This window comes from Abramis brama (assembly GCF_963993115.1).
Source record: "Abramis brama genome assembly, chromosome: 12".
In the NCBI taxonomy this organism is placed as follows: Eukaryota; Metazoa; Chordata; class Actinopteri; order Cypriniformes; family Leuciscidae; genus Abramis; species Abramis brama.
The window spans coordinates 31,011,543-31,025,468 of record NC_139974.1 but is presented as its reverse complement, the minus strand read 5'-3'; the positions used below and the strand labels follow the sequence as shown (position 1 = coordinate 31,025,468).

General features: G+C 40.3%; 1 protein-coding gene across 3 annotated transcripts in view; it reads left to right on the top strand.

The window, feature by feature from the left end:
• Positions 1-1,969: 1,969 nt before the first annotated feature.
• nhsl3 (NHS like 3) overlaps positions 1,970-13,926 on the top strand; it is a 48,085-nt gene continuing 36,128 nt past the window's right edge. The window contains exons 1-3 of one of the 3 annotated variants that reach the window (XM_084130905.1): positions 1,975-2,196; positions 2,388-2,507; positions 3,657-3,957. In XM_084130905.1, coding sequence (XP_083987031.1) covers positions 2,475-2,507; positions 3,657-3,957 — 334 coding nt within the window. In that variant the 5' untranslated portion in view covers positions 1,975-2,196; positions 2,388-2,474. Of the gene's footprint in view, positions 2,197-2,387; positions 2,508-3,656; positions 3,958-13,926 lie in introns of all 3 variants that reach the window. The other 2 variants (XM_084130906.1, XM_084130907.1) reach the window with 2 other exon arrangements.

Here is a 13,926-nt window from a genome sequence, read left to right as displayed (position 1 = left end):
GAGGTTGTAATAATATACTGTAATTTCCAAGACACTGATAGTTGTTGTCTCTCTTTAGATTTTAGATAAAAGGAACTTAAAATTGGATCGTTTGTGAGACTCTCAAGTAAATATTGACAGAACACTTTTGACACATCTCTGAAGAATCCCACAGGACAAATCAGGAGCCTCACAGTTTCACAGTAGCATACTATATGAATGAATCAGGTAGACCAAATTCATTCAAGACTGAGATTAATGCTAATACTAAAAATCAAATATCCAATGGTAGATTACCTCATTCAGGTAAATAATAAAATTAATAATAGTTATAAATGCACAATACAGTGTTAGATACAAGTACTAATACAAATAATTTTGAGTGTAAACAATAACACTGTGAAATACTATTATTTAAAACCAAAAACTTTTTTTAATGTTTTTAAAAATGTAATTCATTCCTAAAATGGATTTTCAGCATCATTACTCCAGTCTTCGGTGTCACACTATCCTTTAGAAATCATTCTAACATGCTGATGCTTTAAGAAACATTTCTTATTATTATCAATATTGAAAACAGTTGTGCTGCTTAATATTTTTGCGGAAACCGTGACGATTTTTTTTTTTTCAGGATTTTTTGATGTTCAAAAGAATGGAATTTATTTGAAATATCATTTTTTGTAACACTATAAATGTCTTCACTGTCACTTTTGATCAATTTAATCTCAAACATTAGGATAATAAGTTAATAAATATCCTGCTAGTCCATATTTAGCCTGTACAATAAACATGAAACCATTAGCAAAAGACAGGAAACATCTTCTCAGAGTATGTTGTCTGAGTGGCAGTGCTCACATCTCTTGAGTTCACTCACCGTCAGCCAGGATGCAAAATGAAACCAGATGAGCCCGGTAACAGATCCCTTGCCACCGATTCCCAGGGGACATGACATCACTATTAGCTCCGTTATTCTTAGCCTTCTTTCTATGGCTTCGAAAGAACGAAAATAGCGAATTCACGACAACCAAGCCCTCAAAGTTCAAGGGAAAGTTTTTAAAAGAGGTTAAAGAGCTATTCAAGTAGAAAAGTCCCGGCACATACCCCTCATCTAACCGTGACATCGGTTACAAGACCTCATTAAGGAAGACAGTGCCCCCAAAAAGTATTTGGACACTTAGGACCACTTTAAAATATATGGATGTCACTATTTCAGTGAATACAATGTATAAAAATATGGCATCTGTAAACAAATATTCCTAGACATTTTCTCACAACTGACCTTACTTTAACCAGCTGGTCTAAAGGTGATAGTGATTTTTAGTGTCATGTATGAAGTGAGTTCCCCTCAAGTTAACACAGATCGCCTAACCGAGTAACCCAGTATTATATTAGTATCAATGATATACTATTATGTTTTTGTTATCTGATGTAATGAAATCCATACTTTCATAAGTGTGTCTGAAATCTCTAAATACTTTTAATGATCCAATATAGGTATACAACGCATTCAAAAATTAGACATTTTCCCTTATTTTAGTTTCTTCATTCTTTTAGACTCGCTCTGCAGGGTCTACATGCCTCTAAGCATGTCAGTCATGTCTGAAGACATGCTACATCTCAGGTTTCAGAGCCAATAAATCACCTGTAGCTCATAATGAACATGTGGCATGTGCAGCGCTTGTCTGTTTTTCATATGTCGGACACAATGATCAGCCCTTTGGCTCCATGCCAGTGCTTCTAAACCAAAGACAGGGGACAGGAGTGTCTCTCCATCACCTCTGACTAGGTTGAGATCGTTAACAAAACCAACATTGCATATGAAAGAGAAACAGGAGGAGTGGATAGACGATGTCTAAGTGTGATAAGTGAAGGTGGAGAGGAGGGAAACGGTGTGTACGTTGTGGTGAGAGCGTGAGAAAGAGAGAGAGAGAGAGAGAGAGAGAGAGAGAGAGATAAGAGGAGGAGAGAGTCAGGGAGGGAAGGAGCCAGTTTGTCACTGTGAAATAGTTGGGTGGAATACACGTGTGAACTGCAGTTCCTCTCCGCACTGCGCTGAATGGTGACCAGCGACTCAAACAGACAGGAGGGGGAGGACTGGCCAGCATGGAGCTCCACTCACCCAAAAAGAGCTGAATAAACAGTACAATACAGCTCTGCAGCAAAGACAAGACACACACTGAGAAACACGGACAAAAGGACACAAGAAAGGAAAGCAAGGTACCCTCTGGCGTTTTTGTGCACTTGTAGCTACGTAAAAATGTGTTTGTGAATGTGACAACTGTTTTTAGTTGCAAGCTGTAGTTTTGTAAGTTGATAAGTTGTGAGGTTGAGTTTGGGTTTGTGAGTATCTTCTTGCATGTGTGTATGTGTTACTGCATCCAGAGATTTTGTTTCTGGTCAAATTACAGCAACGAGGTGTCTTAAAGATGTATCTTTCAGCTCTGCAATACAAAGAGAAAGAAAAAGGGAATAATTGAGAGAGAAACACAGAATACATGGTCAGTTCTATCAAGCTGAAGCTGTTGTGGGTGAGTTGCAAATAGTGGAGTTTACTTCTGCATATTTCCTCAGAGAGAGAGAGAGAGAGAGAGAGAGAGAGAGAGAGGAACTCTTCACACGCCCTTCTACTTTTGTTTTGTCTCTCATACCTCCAGTTTTCACACCATGACTAAGATTAGAAGGCTTAGCGAGAATAAAGGTTTTCAGGGAATGAGGGTGTACAGTAGATGCTACATTTGCAAGTAAATGCTGAAACGGGACTTGCAAGTGCCTGATACGAAACACATGTCAGGCATCTTTGGAGAGGGAGTAATTGTAACTTTTCTCAGATTTCCCTGTTTCTATGGGTACACCTGATATAGACACAGTAGCTGAACTGGCTGCTGACTTCAGGCCATTTCTTTTACTACACAGAAGTGTGGCGTAAGGGTTAAAGATCTGGCCTGGTAAATAAAACATTGTGGGTTCAATCACCGCATTGTGCCCTTGACCCAGGTTTGCTTGGGAGGGTTTGAACCTGTTACAACTATACTGCAATTTTGGTACTAAAAAGACAGTGTCTGTGATTTTTGGGTTAGGACTGAGATTGGAGATTAAACATTATTTTAAACCTGTCTGATTTTATGGGTAGTTAATAGTTAGGGTTAGGAATAAGTTGTGTCATTTGTTAGAAAAAAACATTTTAACAAAAAAAGCTTTGTTGCTTATTGGTCATTTTAAAAACTTTCGTCCAAAAAAATCAAAGTCATCTGGTGCAACCAACATACAAAAAAAAACATAAAAACAGAAAATTTGAATCATAAGGACTCTCATGACTGTGTCAAGATCAATAAGTCTCTTAAAATAAAAGATAATTTGTCGATTTCATGGCATGGTAAGGTTAGTTCAGGTTGTAAAATGTCATGTGGTGCAACTGCCCAAAAACTTACAGATGCTTATGAAGTAGTAATGACACTAATTTAATAGAAAATATATACTGTATCACATTATATTTTTGTGAGAAAATAGTACATAAGGTTTTTTTCAAAACCATATTTCTAAACATGTTTTAAATTAGATTAAAAAAATATATTATGTGTCATCAGTGTGTCATTGAGCCACATAACATTTTCTCATGCTTTTCTTCTTCTTTTAATCAATTTAAATGTTGAAATGTTTCTATCACTTTTGATGTTGAGGCAGGTGTTTTGAGAGGAATACAAGAGCAGTTGGGTCAGAGATCAGTGGTCATTGGTCTCAGGATGTCCAGGAGCAACTCTACAGGGGATCTGGTGCCCAAGGACATTACTGAGATCCTGGCCCTACAGGCCAGTAAGAAGAAACGGGGTTCATCCTTGGGCCGGGCTTTTAGCTGGTTCAAGGGCAGCAGACGCAAGAGGAGTCTCAGCAATGGGCAAACTAGGTCAGGAGGTCCATGCGTGCGGTCTGGAGAGAGCGCTGCAGCCAAACAGATTCAAGCCAGTAGTGAAGCCTCTAAAGGTAAGCAAAAACTTTTCCTGCTTCAGTACATATAGATGCAGGCATTCATAGCCTGTTGGAATGGAAATGACCGGATTTGTTTTTGAAGATTTGGATTAGTTGATGACAATCAAAGATGTGCGATTTTGATACCATAGATTAAAAGGATTCACAATACCATACAGATTGATTTTAGCCAAGCGCTCTGGTGCCAGCCTGTCCAAACCTTGAACATGGAATTTTTTTTCTTTTTTTTTTACTATTTAACTGGTTATCTCTGGGACATTCCTTATTCAAGCCGGATTAGGCTACAATAACAAGGACAAGTCTTCTCTGGAATGGCTGATCTGTTTATTGTTGTTTCTTTTTGCTTTTTTCCTTCCTTTTTTCACATTTGTTTTTGGGCACAACTTTTCCACTGCAAAGACAGCGTTGATGTGTCATGATTTGTCTCCGAGCACATCAGAGGCATTATGTGGTGTTGTCACGGGTAAACACGCTATCATCACCCAAGCAAACAACCACAACAAACTAGCAAAATCATTACTTAAGCATCACCCTAGCAACCATCCACAAAAATCTAGCAATAACCTACCTAGAAAGACTCTAGCAACTACTCAGAACTTCCTGAGAATACCCTTGCAATCACATTGCAACATAACAATCCTAGCAATGTCCTAGCAACCTAATATATCCCAAGCAACCATCCACAACAAGCTAGCAACACTCTACACCTAAGTAAAATCCATGAAACCACTTAGAAACACCATAGCAACCACCAGAACTTCATGGGAGACCCCTAGCAACACCCTATAATCCATTACCAACAATCTAGCAACACCTTATAATCCATCAACAACACCCTAGCACAAACCTTGCAACAGCTTAGCAACCACCCATAGAAACCCTGTTGAAAATCCCTAGCAATCACAAGAATAGCATATCAGCTGCCTTAAAAATAAACTAAAAGTTACAGAGAATGTGCTGGAACTTAACTCTGCTCTGCATGAAGACCTCAAGGAGGAGAATTGAGGATATCTGCCATGTGACATCTGCTTATAAAACCCTGTGTGAAATCTAAGATTGCATGAACAATAATGGACACTACATTCAGCATTATATTCCCAACCTTTAAGCTAAGTGGTCTTGGGAAAGTTCGCAAAGCCAGTCCCTGAGGTCCTCTTGGACACTAACTCTTTAAAAACCTGCTGGACCACGTTTATGTAGCGGTCCAACCAGAAGGACAGAGGACTGTTTAAATAGACTCGGATTCTAGATTTTTCTCTTCCTGCCCCCACAAGTCTCACACTCCCTCTGTTACACCGAAAAAGCATGTAGACTGTGAGTTGCCAGAGTCTGAGTTAACAGACACTTGGGACTTTAGCTGGACATTCAGAGTCTTCTAGTCTTTACGATTTATAGCTTTTTTTTGGTCTTCATGGGAGGGAGACAAAGCCAAAGTGTGGAAAGGTCTGAGAGATGAGACACATGCTGTGTTATTGAAAGATGACTGAGGGGGTATTTTTCTGAAATGCGTTTTTTAAATTACAACCCTTTACTTTGCCGCACAATCTCTTTTTAATCTCTGTTTTCACAGTCTCCAACCCCTTGTGGAAAAAAGTGCACTTAACTGTACTGAATGTGCACTTGTAGAGTACTTAAAATCTTAAAAGTATATATATATTTAAAATAATTTAATGCTAATATAATGAAATAACAGAGTATACTTTCATGACTGTTTCTTAACACTTACGAAGACTATTAAAAGTGCACTTTGTAATAATGTAAAATTGAAAGTTTTACTTAAACGTACTTGTGTTGACTGACATACTAAAGCACATGTAACGTTTTTGATTATAATTTTAATTTTTAATTTTAGTGTGTTATTCAATATTACACTTAAAGTTAATATATTTTAAATGTGCTAAATTGCAACTACATCAATGTGCAATTGAAATATATTTAAATATACAAGACACAGAAGTTTCAATAGAAATTACATTAAATAATATTTTATACAAAGACAATGAAACTGAAATTACATAAAAAGTGTAGTCTTATTTAAGTGGGTCAAAAATATATACCAATTGCATTTCAGCTAATTTAAACTCATTTAATTGCAGTTTCCGAAAACATTACATTCAGTTTTCACAAGTATGTTACATTTACTGTAGAGAAATATCAGGGGGTGTTTGTGTCTGGTTGCTAGCACATTTAGCACATGGCTAGCCAGTTTCTTGGGTGTTGTGGTTGGTTGTTAGGACATTGCTAGGGCGATGCTAGGTGATTACATAGTGGTCATAAAAAAAATAAAAAAATAAAAACTCACCCGCAACCACAAGATGTTCAGGTTCCTCTTTTAATGTAAGTCTTTGTGATTTGGGACAGCCTGCTTCTTGTGGGCCCTTCCCTAAACAAGTTGGGCTGTCCTGATTCAGGACATTTCTAGGCTTACGGGCTCAACAGTGCAGCACTAACTCCTTGCGTCATCCCTGTTTGACTGAGCTCAGCCTCTATCTGTCCACCACCATCCCTCCCTCCCTCAGTGCGCTCTATCAGTTCCGGAAGCTTTTTAAGGGGTGAGATCACTGTCCATGGGATACCATCTAACTTAAAACATTGATACATTAAACACTGATCCCTCATCACACGAGTGAGAGAGGGGAATCTCTGTGTCTCACTTCTACTAAAGTCAGAGAAAGCTTTGGGTGCCTCTTCAACTGCACCCGTGGATATGTAAATGCATGTTTAAATTTATATTAAATGCAATTAGTTGAACTGAAGAGTGCTTTTTGACTCACCTAAGTATAGGATTTGTGCACATTTGCAATAATGAAGTTGCAAATTAGTACATTTTAAATATATTAACTTTAAATGTAATTTCAAATAACACTACAGTTAAAATTATAATCAAGTACTCTACATGTGCTTATATGTTAGTCAACAAATGCACTTTAAATCACGACTACTAGAGTTAAAAAAAGAATATTTGACATGTACATGTAAGTCTTGTAAGTTGACATTATTACAAATTTCACTTTTTTAAAGTGTACTTAAGGGTGAAGAAACAGTCATGAAAATCTACTGTCTTTAATTAAACTTAAAGGGATAGTTCACCCAAAAATGAAAATGCTTTCATCATTTACTCACCCTCAAGTTGTTCCAAACCTGTATGAATTTCTTTCTTCTGCTGAACACAAAAGAAGATATTTGAAGAATGTCGGTAACCAAACAGTTGACGGTAGCCATTGACTTCCATAGTATTTTTTCATACTATGGAAGTCAATGGGGTCCATTAATTGTTTGGTTAATCATATTCTTCAAAATAACATCTTTTGTGTTCAGCAAAAGAAAGAAATTTATACAGGTTTGAAACAAGTTGCGGATGAGTAAATGATGACAGAATTTTCCTTTTTGGGTGAACTATCCCTTTAAGTGGCCTTTTATTTCTTTAACATTATACATTATACAAGTATACAAAATACTTTAAAGATTTTTATACAAATGAGTGCACTTGTTTCTAAAAGAGCACACACCTTAGAAAATAATATATTTTTTTCATTATTTTGGTAACTTTAGATAACTTTAGTTTAGGGTCCAATTTTCACTATTTACTAGTTGCTTATTAGCATGCATATTATATTGGCTGTTTATTAGTACTTAAAAAGCACATTAATGCCTTATTCTGCCCTTACTAACAATTAATAGCAGTAATTACAAGTTTATTGAGGCAAAAGTTGTAGTTAATTAGTAGTTAGTTTATAGTGAGTATTGGACCCTAATCTAAAGTGTGACCATTATTTCTATCAAATATCAAAATATGGATTGTCTTTAATGACGGTGGCATTTAAAACATTTTGGAAATAAAATGGTCAACTAATTTGTCTTGCTAATGCTATTTTCCATTTATACAGTATTATTATAGTTTTTAAAATATAATATATTATTTCATTTTTTCAGTATTTTTTTATGATTTCAATATTTTAAGACTGAAAGCCTGGGTATGCGACAAGCATAAAGGAATAAAATCTATATTTTAAAAGAAACTAAAATAAGTATAAAGGTATGGTAAATACTTAATGTGACTTAAAAACCTAATCTGACTTTCATACTCTTATCACAAGCATAATGGAGAAAACAGGGCTGATTTTACTCAACTGTTCATTCAGATTGTGAAGGCCAGACATCTGTTAACGATGATCTCGAATGCCAACGTAGAATGATGACTTGTGGTCAGAGGAGGGTTGAATGAAACATGAGCCTACCGTAATAGCTGTGAAATAAAGAACATGTGAATGTTTAATGGCGTTTGGAGACACTGATATACATCCCAGCACACGTCACAGAAACACGAAAGAACAAAGTGACAAAGGACAGTAACTGAATGTTCCAAGTGCTTCCCTGTCCAGAGAACTCAGAGAACGGAAGAATAGGAAACTGTGATAGACATAGGGTTAAAACTGTATAAAACAGTCTTGCAGGATAAAGGAATATGATGAAATTTTCACAAGAAGTATATTTAGTTTTTCTGAGAAGATTGTGATAAGTAGGCCTTTACAGACAGATTTCTTTACCACAGATTTCCGCTGAAAACTCTCCAGATTTGCACAGAATTGGAACACTTGTAATTCACAAGTTCTACACGTTTATATATTAGCTCTCTGGATGACTTGATTCTGATTGGTTAATCTCAGCATTTTGCAGTCAAATATTTTTATGTAATGACCACTAAATAAATTCCTGATTCTGACTGGTTGACATGCATTCCAGATGTTTTGAAGTGGCTATAAAGTATAGTATTATTGACTGCATTACAGTTGTAAATCCCTTTGAAATCACATAAAACTAGTAACAGCATCTTGCACTGTTTGTAAGATAGATCATCAGTATGTAAGTAGTTTGACTCACAAAATCATTTTAGTGCAAAAAAATATTGTGACATAGACACACATGTGCTAACTGTAGCAGGATAATTGACTCTTGACTGCTGAATTTATTGAATATTAATGCACCCTGAAGTGTAACAGCTACTCTGCTTTGTGTCATGGCCGCATTACTAACTCAGGTGTGCATTCATTTTTAATAATGAATTAGTTTGGAAATAATTTGATAGTGCTTTCAACTACCAATAAGAATCTAGTATCATCAGCTCCGTTCAACACATTTTAACACATGTAAATCCAAATCCAAATACCACAGAAAAAAAATTGCAGATTCAATAAGGGTCTGATGATGAGGGAGAACGTCTTGGTTACATTTGGTAACCCTCGTTCCCTGAAGGAGGGAATGGAGACGCCATGTCGAGACCGACGAATAGGAATCTCGCTAGAGAGGTCAATCTGCTTCGAATGAAACTAAACGAGCCAATGCACATTGGCGTGCAGTCATTTGTATCAGCTGTTCAGCCATGCAGCACAGGTATATAATGAGCAGAAGGTGCGATTGCACTTCAGATTTTTTGCTGAGGAGCCGAGCCTGATAAGCTGGCCGCCCCGGCAGGCAGCAGCAGATGTGTCGACGGGACGTGGCGTCTCCATTCCCTCCTTCAGGGAACGAGGGTTACCATATGTAACAGAGACGTTCCTCTTCAGTCGGTCAGTCGACGCCACGTTGAGACCGACGAATAGGAATCAATACCAAAGGGCCACAGCTGCTGCACCCCATCCTCTACCCCTTCTTGCCTGGAAGGATGATAGGAGAAGGCTTACACAGAGTATGCCTGTCACTGTTGTTCCATGATAACCCACACAGTGACATTTTTGGATAACACTGGGAAAGCGTGCCCTTTCTATGGGAAAGGGGGACACTGCGGAAGCCACATTCTTCTCAGAAGGAGTTATGTGGGGAATACCTCTGGACTAGCCCAAAGGTTGTACTGCATATGAATACTGGGTGACTTAGCCCAAGGGAAAGACACAGGCTTCGATTAGGAGCAGCCGTGGAAGAATACACATATGGGAGCCCCGTAGGGTCACACATATGAGACCCAGCCTAAATCCGGTTCTCAAGGATTCAACGGATAAAGACCTGGCACCGGACGCTCCGCCATGTCCAGGCCGAGTGTGTTGGAGGACTCAACAGGTTTTTCACTCTGGAGCAATAAGATGCACAGTAGGGTGCAGCAAGCCGACAGAGCCGGGCCTCTCAGTGCTTCTACCCGTTTAGGGTGTGAACAAGGGAGGAGACCTGCTCTACATGTAGGCTATAATATCTAGCGAACGTGTTAGGTGTCGCCCAGCCCACAGCTCTACAGATATCTGTTAGCGAGGAGACACATGCCAGCGCCCAGGAGGATGCAACGCCTCTCGTGGAGTGAGCATGCAACCTGAGGGGGCAGGGAAGAGATGATGGCATCCAATATCCAGTGGGCCATCCTCTGCTTGGAGACAGCCTTTCCCTTCTGCTGGCCTCCGTAACAGACAAAGAGCTGGTCTGAGGTCCTGAGACTTTGAGTTCTGTCCACGTACAGACGCAGTGTGAGACGAGCAAACTTTTGTACAGCCGAGAACCACTGGGTGAAGTTCTCGACCGCGTCACTGAAGAGGCCGGTCTAGGACATGGGGGAGTTAAGGAACCTGATCTTGTCGGTCTCCCTCATGTCAGCCAGACACAGCCAGAGATGGCGTTCCTGGACCACCAAAGTGGACATCGCACGACCCACTGACCGCGCGGTGACCTTCGTCGCACGAAGCACGAAGTTCGTTGCGGCACAAAGTTTTGGAGAACTTGTGGATCGTGACCACCCTCGTGCAGGTCTTTCAGTGCCTTGGCCTGATGGACCTGCAACAATGCCATGGCGTGTATGGCAGAGGCGGCTTCCCCACATGCCTTGCTGGTTAAGTCCAACGAGTACTTACAGGCCCGGGAAGGGAGACACGGTTCTTCGTGCCAAGTGGAGTTAGGGCACAGCTGCACAGCAACGGCCTGCTCCACTGGCGGGATACTCGTGTACCACTTAGCCAGCCCGCCATCAAGGGTGGTGAGGGAGGAGGAGCCACCGGGACAGTTTGCTGGCAGTAAAAGGTGCCGTCCACGTCCCCGTGAGCTCCTCATGCATCTCCGGGAAGAAAGGCACTGGGGTGGGTTGCTGAGAACCAGCGCACGACACCCCGAGATACCAATCATCCAGCCTCGAGGGCTCGGGACACGGTGGAGGGTTCCACACGAGCACGATCCCGTTGGCGGCCTCAGAAATGCATGGCCATTATCTCCGGGTCTGACTCGGGCACCGCTGGCACACCTGAAGGGGGCAGCGGTGCCAAGTCGTCATCCGCGGTGAGGTCTGACCCACCCTCTGATGCAGCGATTGACATCTGTTCATTGCGGGGAGCACTGAAGGAAACGGTTGGTACACGCCTCGAGGATGGTCCAGCATGTTCCATTGGCGGCTCTCCTGGCTGCGGAGCGTGAGAAGGATGAGGGTTCCTATGGGGTTGGTTCCCCGAAGGAAGTGTGGTCACCATAATCCTCAGGTCTCCCGTATCACTGTCCGAAGCAACCCTCTGGGAAGGGTTAGATCGAGGCATGGCCCTTTGCAGGAACGAGAGTCTCGACCGCAGCTCCGCAATGGTCATTTTCCCACAATGGGTATGACTCATCCACGAACGCTGCCTCAGCGTGCTCGAGGCCCAGACACACGAGACAACGTTTGTGACCATCCCGCAATCTCAGGCATCCAGAAACACACAGATAGAATGTCATTTTTTAGAAAGACACGTTCTATCTGTGTAAGCTCTTTTAGGGACTGCTCTCCTTGGTGCTGAAGCATGCAGGAGAACGGTCACAGCGAACACAGACAGGAATGTGCACCTGTCGTGCGCTGTCGCTCTCTCGCCGGTCGGTCTTATCAGCCGTAGAAACGGCTTTTGAGCGCTCTCACTGCGCACCTTACCAGCTGTGAGAACAGCTTTTGTTTGCTCAATGAAAACAAAAACAGAAAAGAGAAAAAGAGAGAGAGAGATCGCTCGCACTGCCGCACTCTGTCACCAACACCAATGTGGAGGGGCCCCGAAAGGTTCGTAGCACAGTCTGTAGACTAGATGACAGCATCAAAGTACTTGGCTCTGAAGCAAAAAGCTGAAGTGCAATCGCACCTGCTGCTCATTTTATACCTACACTGCATGGCTGAACAGCTGATGCAAATGATTGCACGCCAATGTGCATTGGCTCATTTAGTTTCACTCGAAGTAGATTGGCCTCTTTAGCGAGATTCCTATTCGTCAGTCTCGACGTGGCGTCGACTGACCGACTGAAGAGGAACAGAAAATTGTAGCCTGAATAATAAACTTGTCATTATTTTTAGCTGTGCTTTTTTTTTTAGCAAACATAAGATGTACAGATACATTTACTGTATGTTGATTACTGTTCAAAAGTTTGGGGTCTGTAAGTTTTTTTTTTATGTTTTTGAATGAAGTCTCTTTCTCCAAGGCTGCATTCATTTGACCAAAATACAGTAAAAAGTTATATTTTTAAATAGTATTACCATTTAAAATAACTTTTCTATTTGAATACATTTTAAAAAGTAATTTATTCCTGTGATGGCAAAGCTGAATTTTCAGCATCATCACTCCAGTCTTCAGTGTCACATGATCCTTCAGAAATCATTCTAATATGCTGATTTGCTGCTCAAGAAACATTTCTTATTAATCAATTTTGAAAACAGTTGTGCTGCTTAATATTTTTGTGGAAACCGTGATACAGATACATCATTTTAAAATGTAGTGCATTTTCGTTAACTTTCCATATTTCTTATACATTTTCTGTGCCTCTTTTGTCTACGAGTCCCAATCAGCCAAGTCATCTCATGTGTCTCAATGTTTGTGGTTTTCATTATGTAACTCACAGTAATCGATACACCTGTTGACATATTTGTTTCACCGTTTACTCCAACAAAAGCTCTCTAACCCTCTGTCAGCCTTTGTATGAAAACAACCAGACAGCTCACTGATAGCTTATGAACAGCCACTCACTGTGTTTCCATTTACATAAGAAAGCATTAAGTCTTATTCTTATTACCACAAACCTGTCAGGGAGACTACACTTCTCACACACCTCTTTTAAAGTCAAGATAAGCAGGGTAAATCGTGAGATAAAAAGTCGCTTTTCCCTTTGCAATAAGATTTTACATAGCTTCAAAAGAATATCTGAGAGCTGAACCTCTTAGCTGGACTGTTTTATTTCAGTTGTGGCCGTAATGTTGGTGTGGTGAAACAAGGACACTCAGACAGCATTAATAGATGAAATGGGAGTTTATGGCTCTAGAGAGAGAGTACAGGAATGAGGTGAGTCTAAAAGAAGCTGCCAAGGTCATTAACAAGTTCTCTGACCTTAGTCTGGGTTGTGATGGTTACACCCAACTGTCCGAGAAACACACACAACCTCAACAAGGGGTGCTGACACACCCACACGTTGCTGCTGTGAAGCCAGATAACAGTATGGGGACATTTCCTGTTGTCATGGCAGACTGCCCATGACCTTTTGACCTCCATATCTCTTTGTTTAGTTCTGTGAATACCATTGGAGATGGAATAATCCAATTGCTATGTCAATAAATATATTCGCTGCACAGCAGTACATACTAGTTGAAGTCGATAAGATACAGCACCTGCAAGTCATTTTACTTCCATAATGTGGGCGACACTTGATTTAATTTTTTGGGTCTTCATATTCATCAATGTAATTGAGCTCCAACCTTTATTACCTTTGGCTCTAAAGGGATAGTTCACCCAAAATTAAAATGATGTCAACATAAGAGGAGATAACTAATATCCGGTTGGGTGAATTCAAAACAGTGACATAGTTGGGGGCCTTAAGCACATAAATAGGTAATTTCGCACAAATTCATCTAAAAGCGCCAAATTTGGCACTTTATGGCCATTGGCCCCAGCATGTGCAAGATGCAGGATTATTCTTGTATCTGCATCTGGATGATTACAAGGCTGAAGGGCAGACATGTCATACCCTGGTCTGTTGGAGGGTACAGAATCTTTC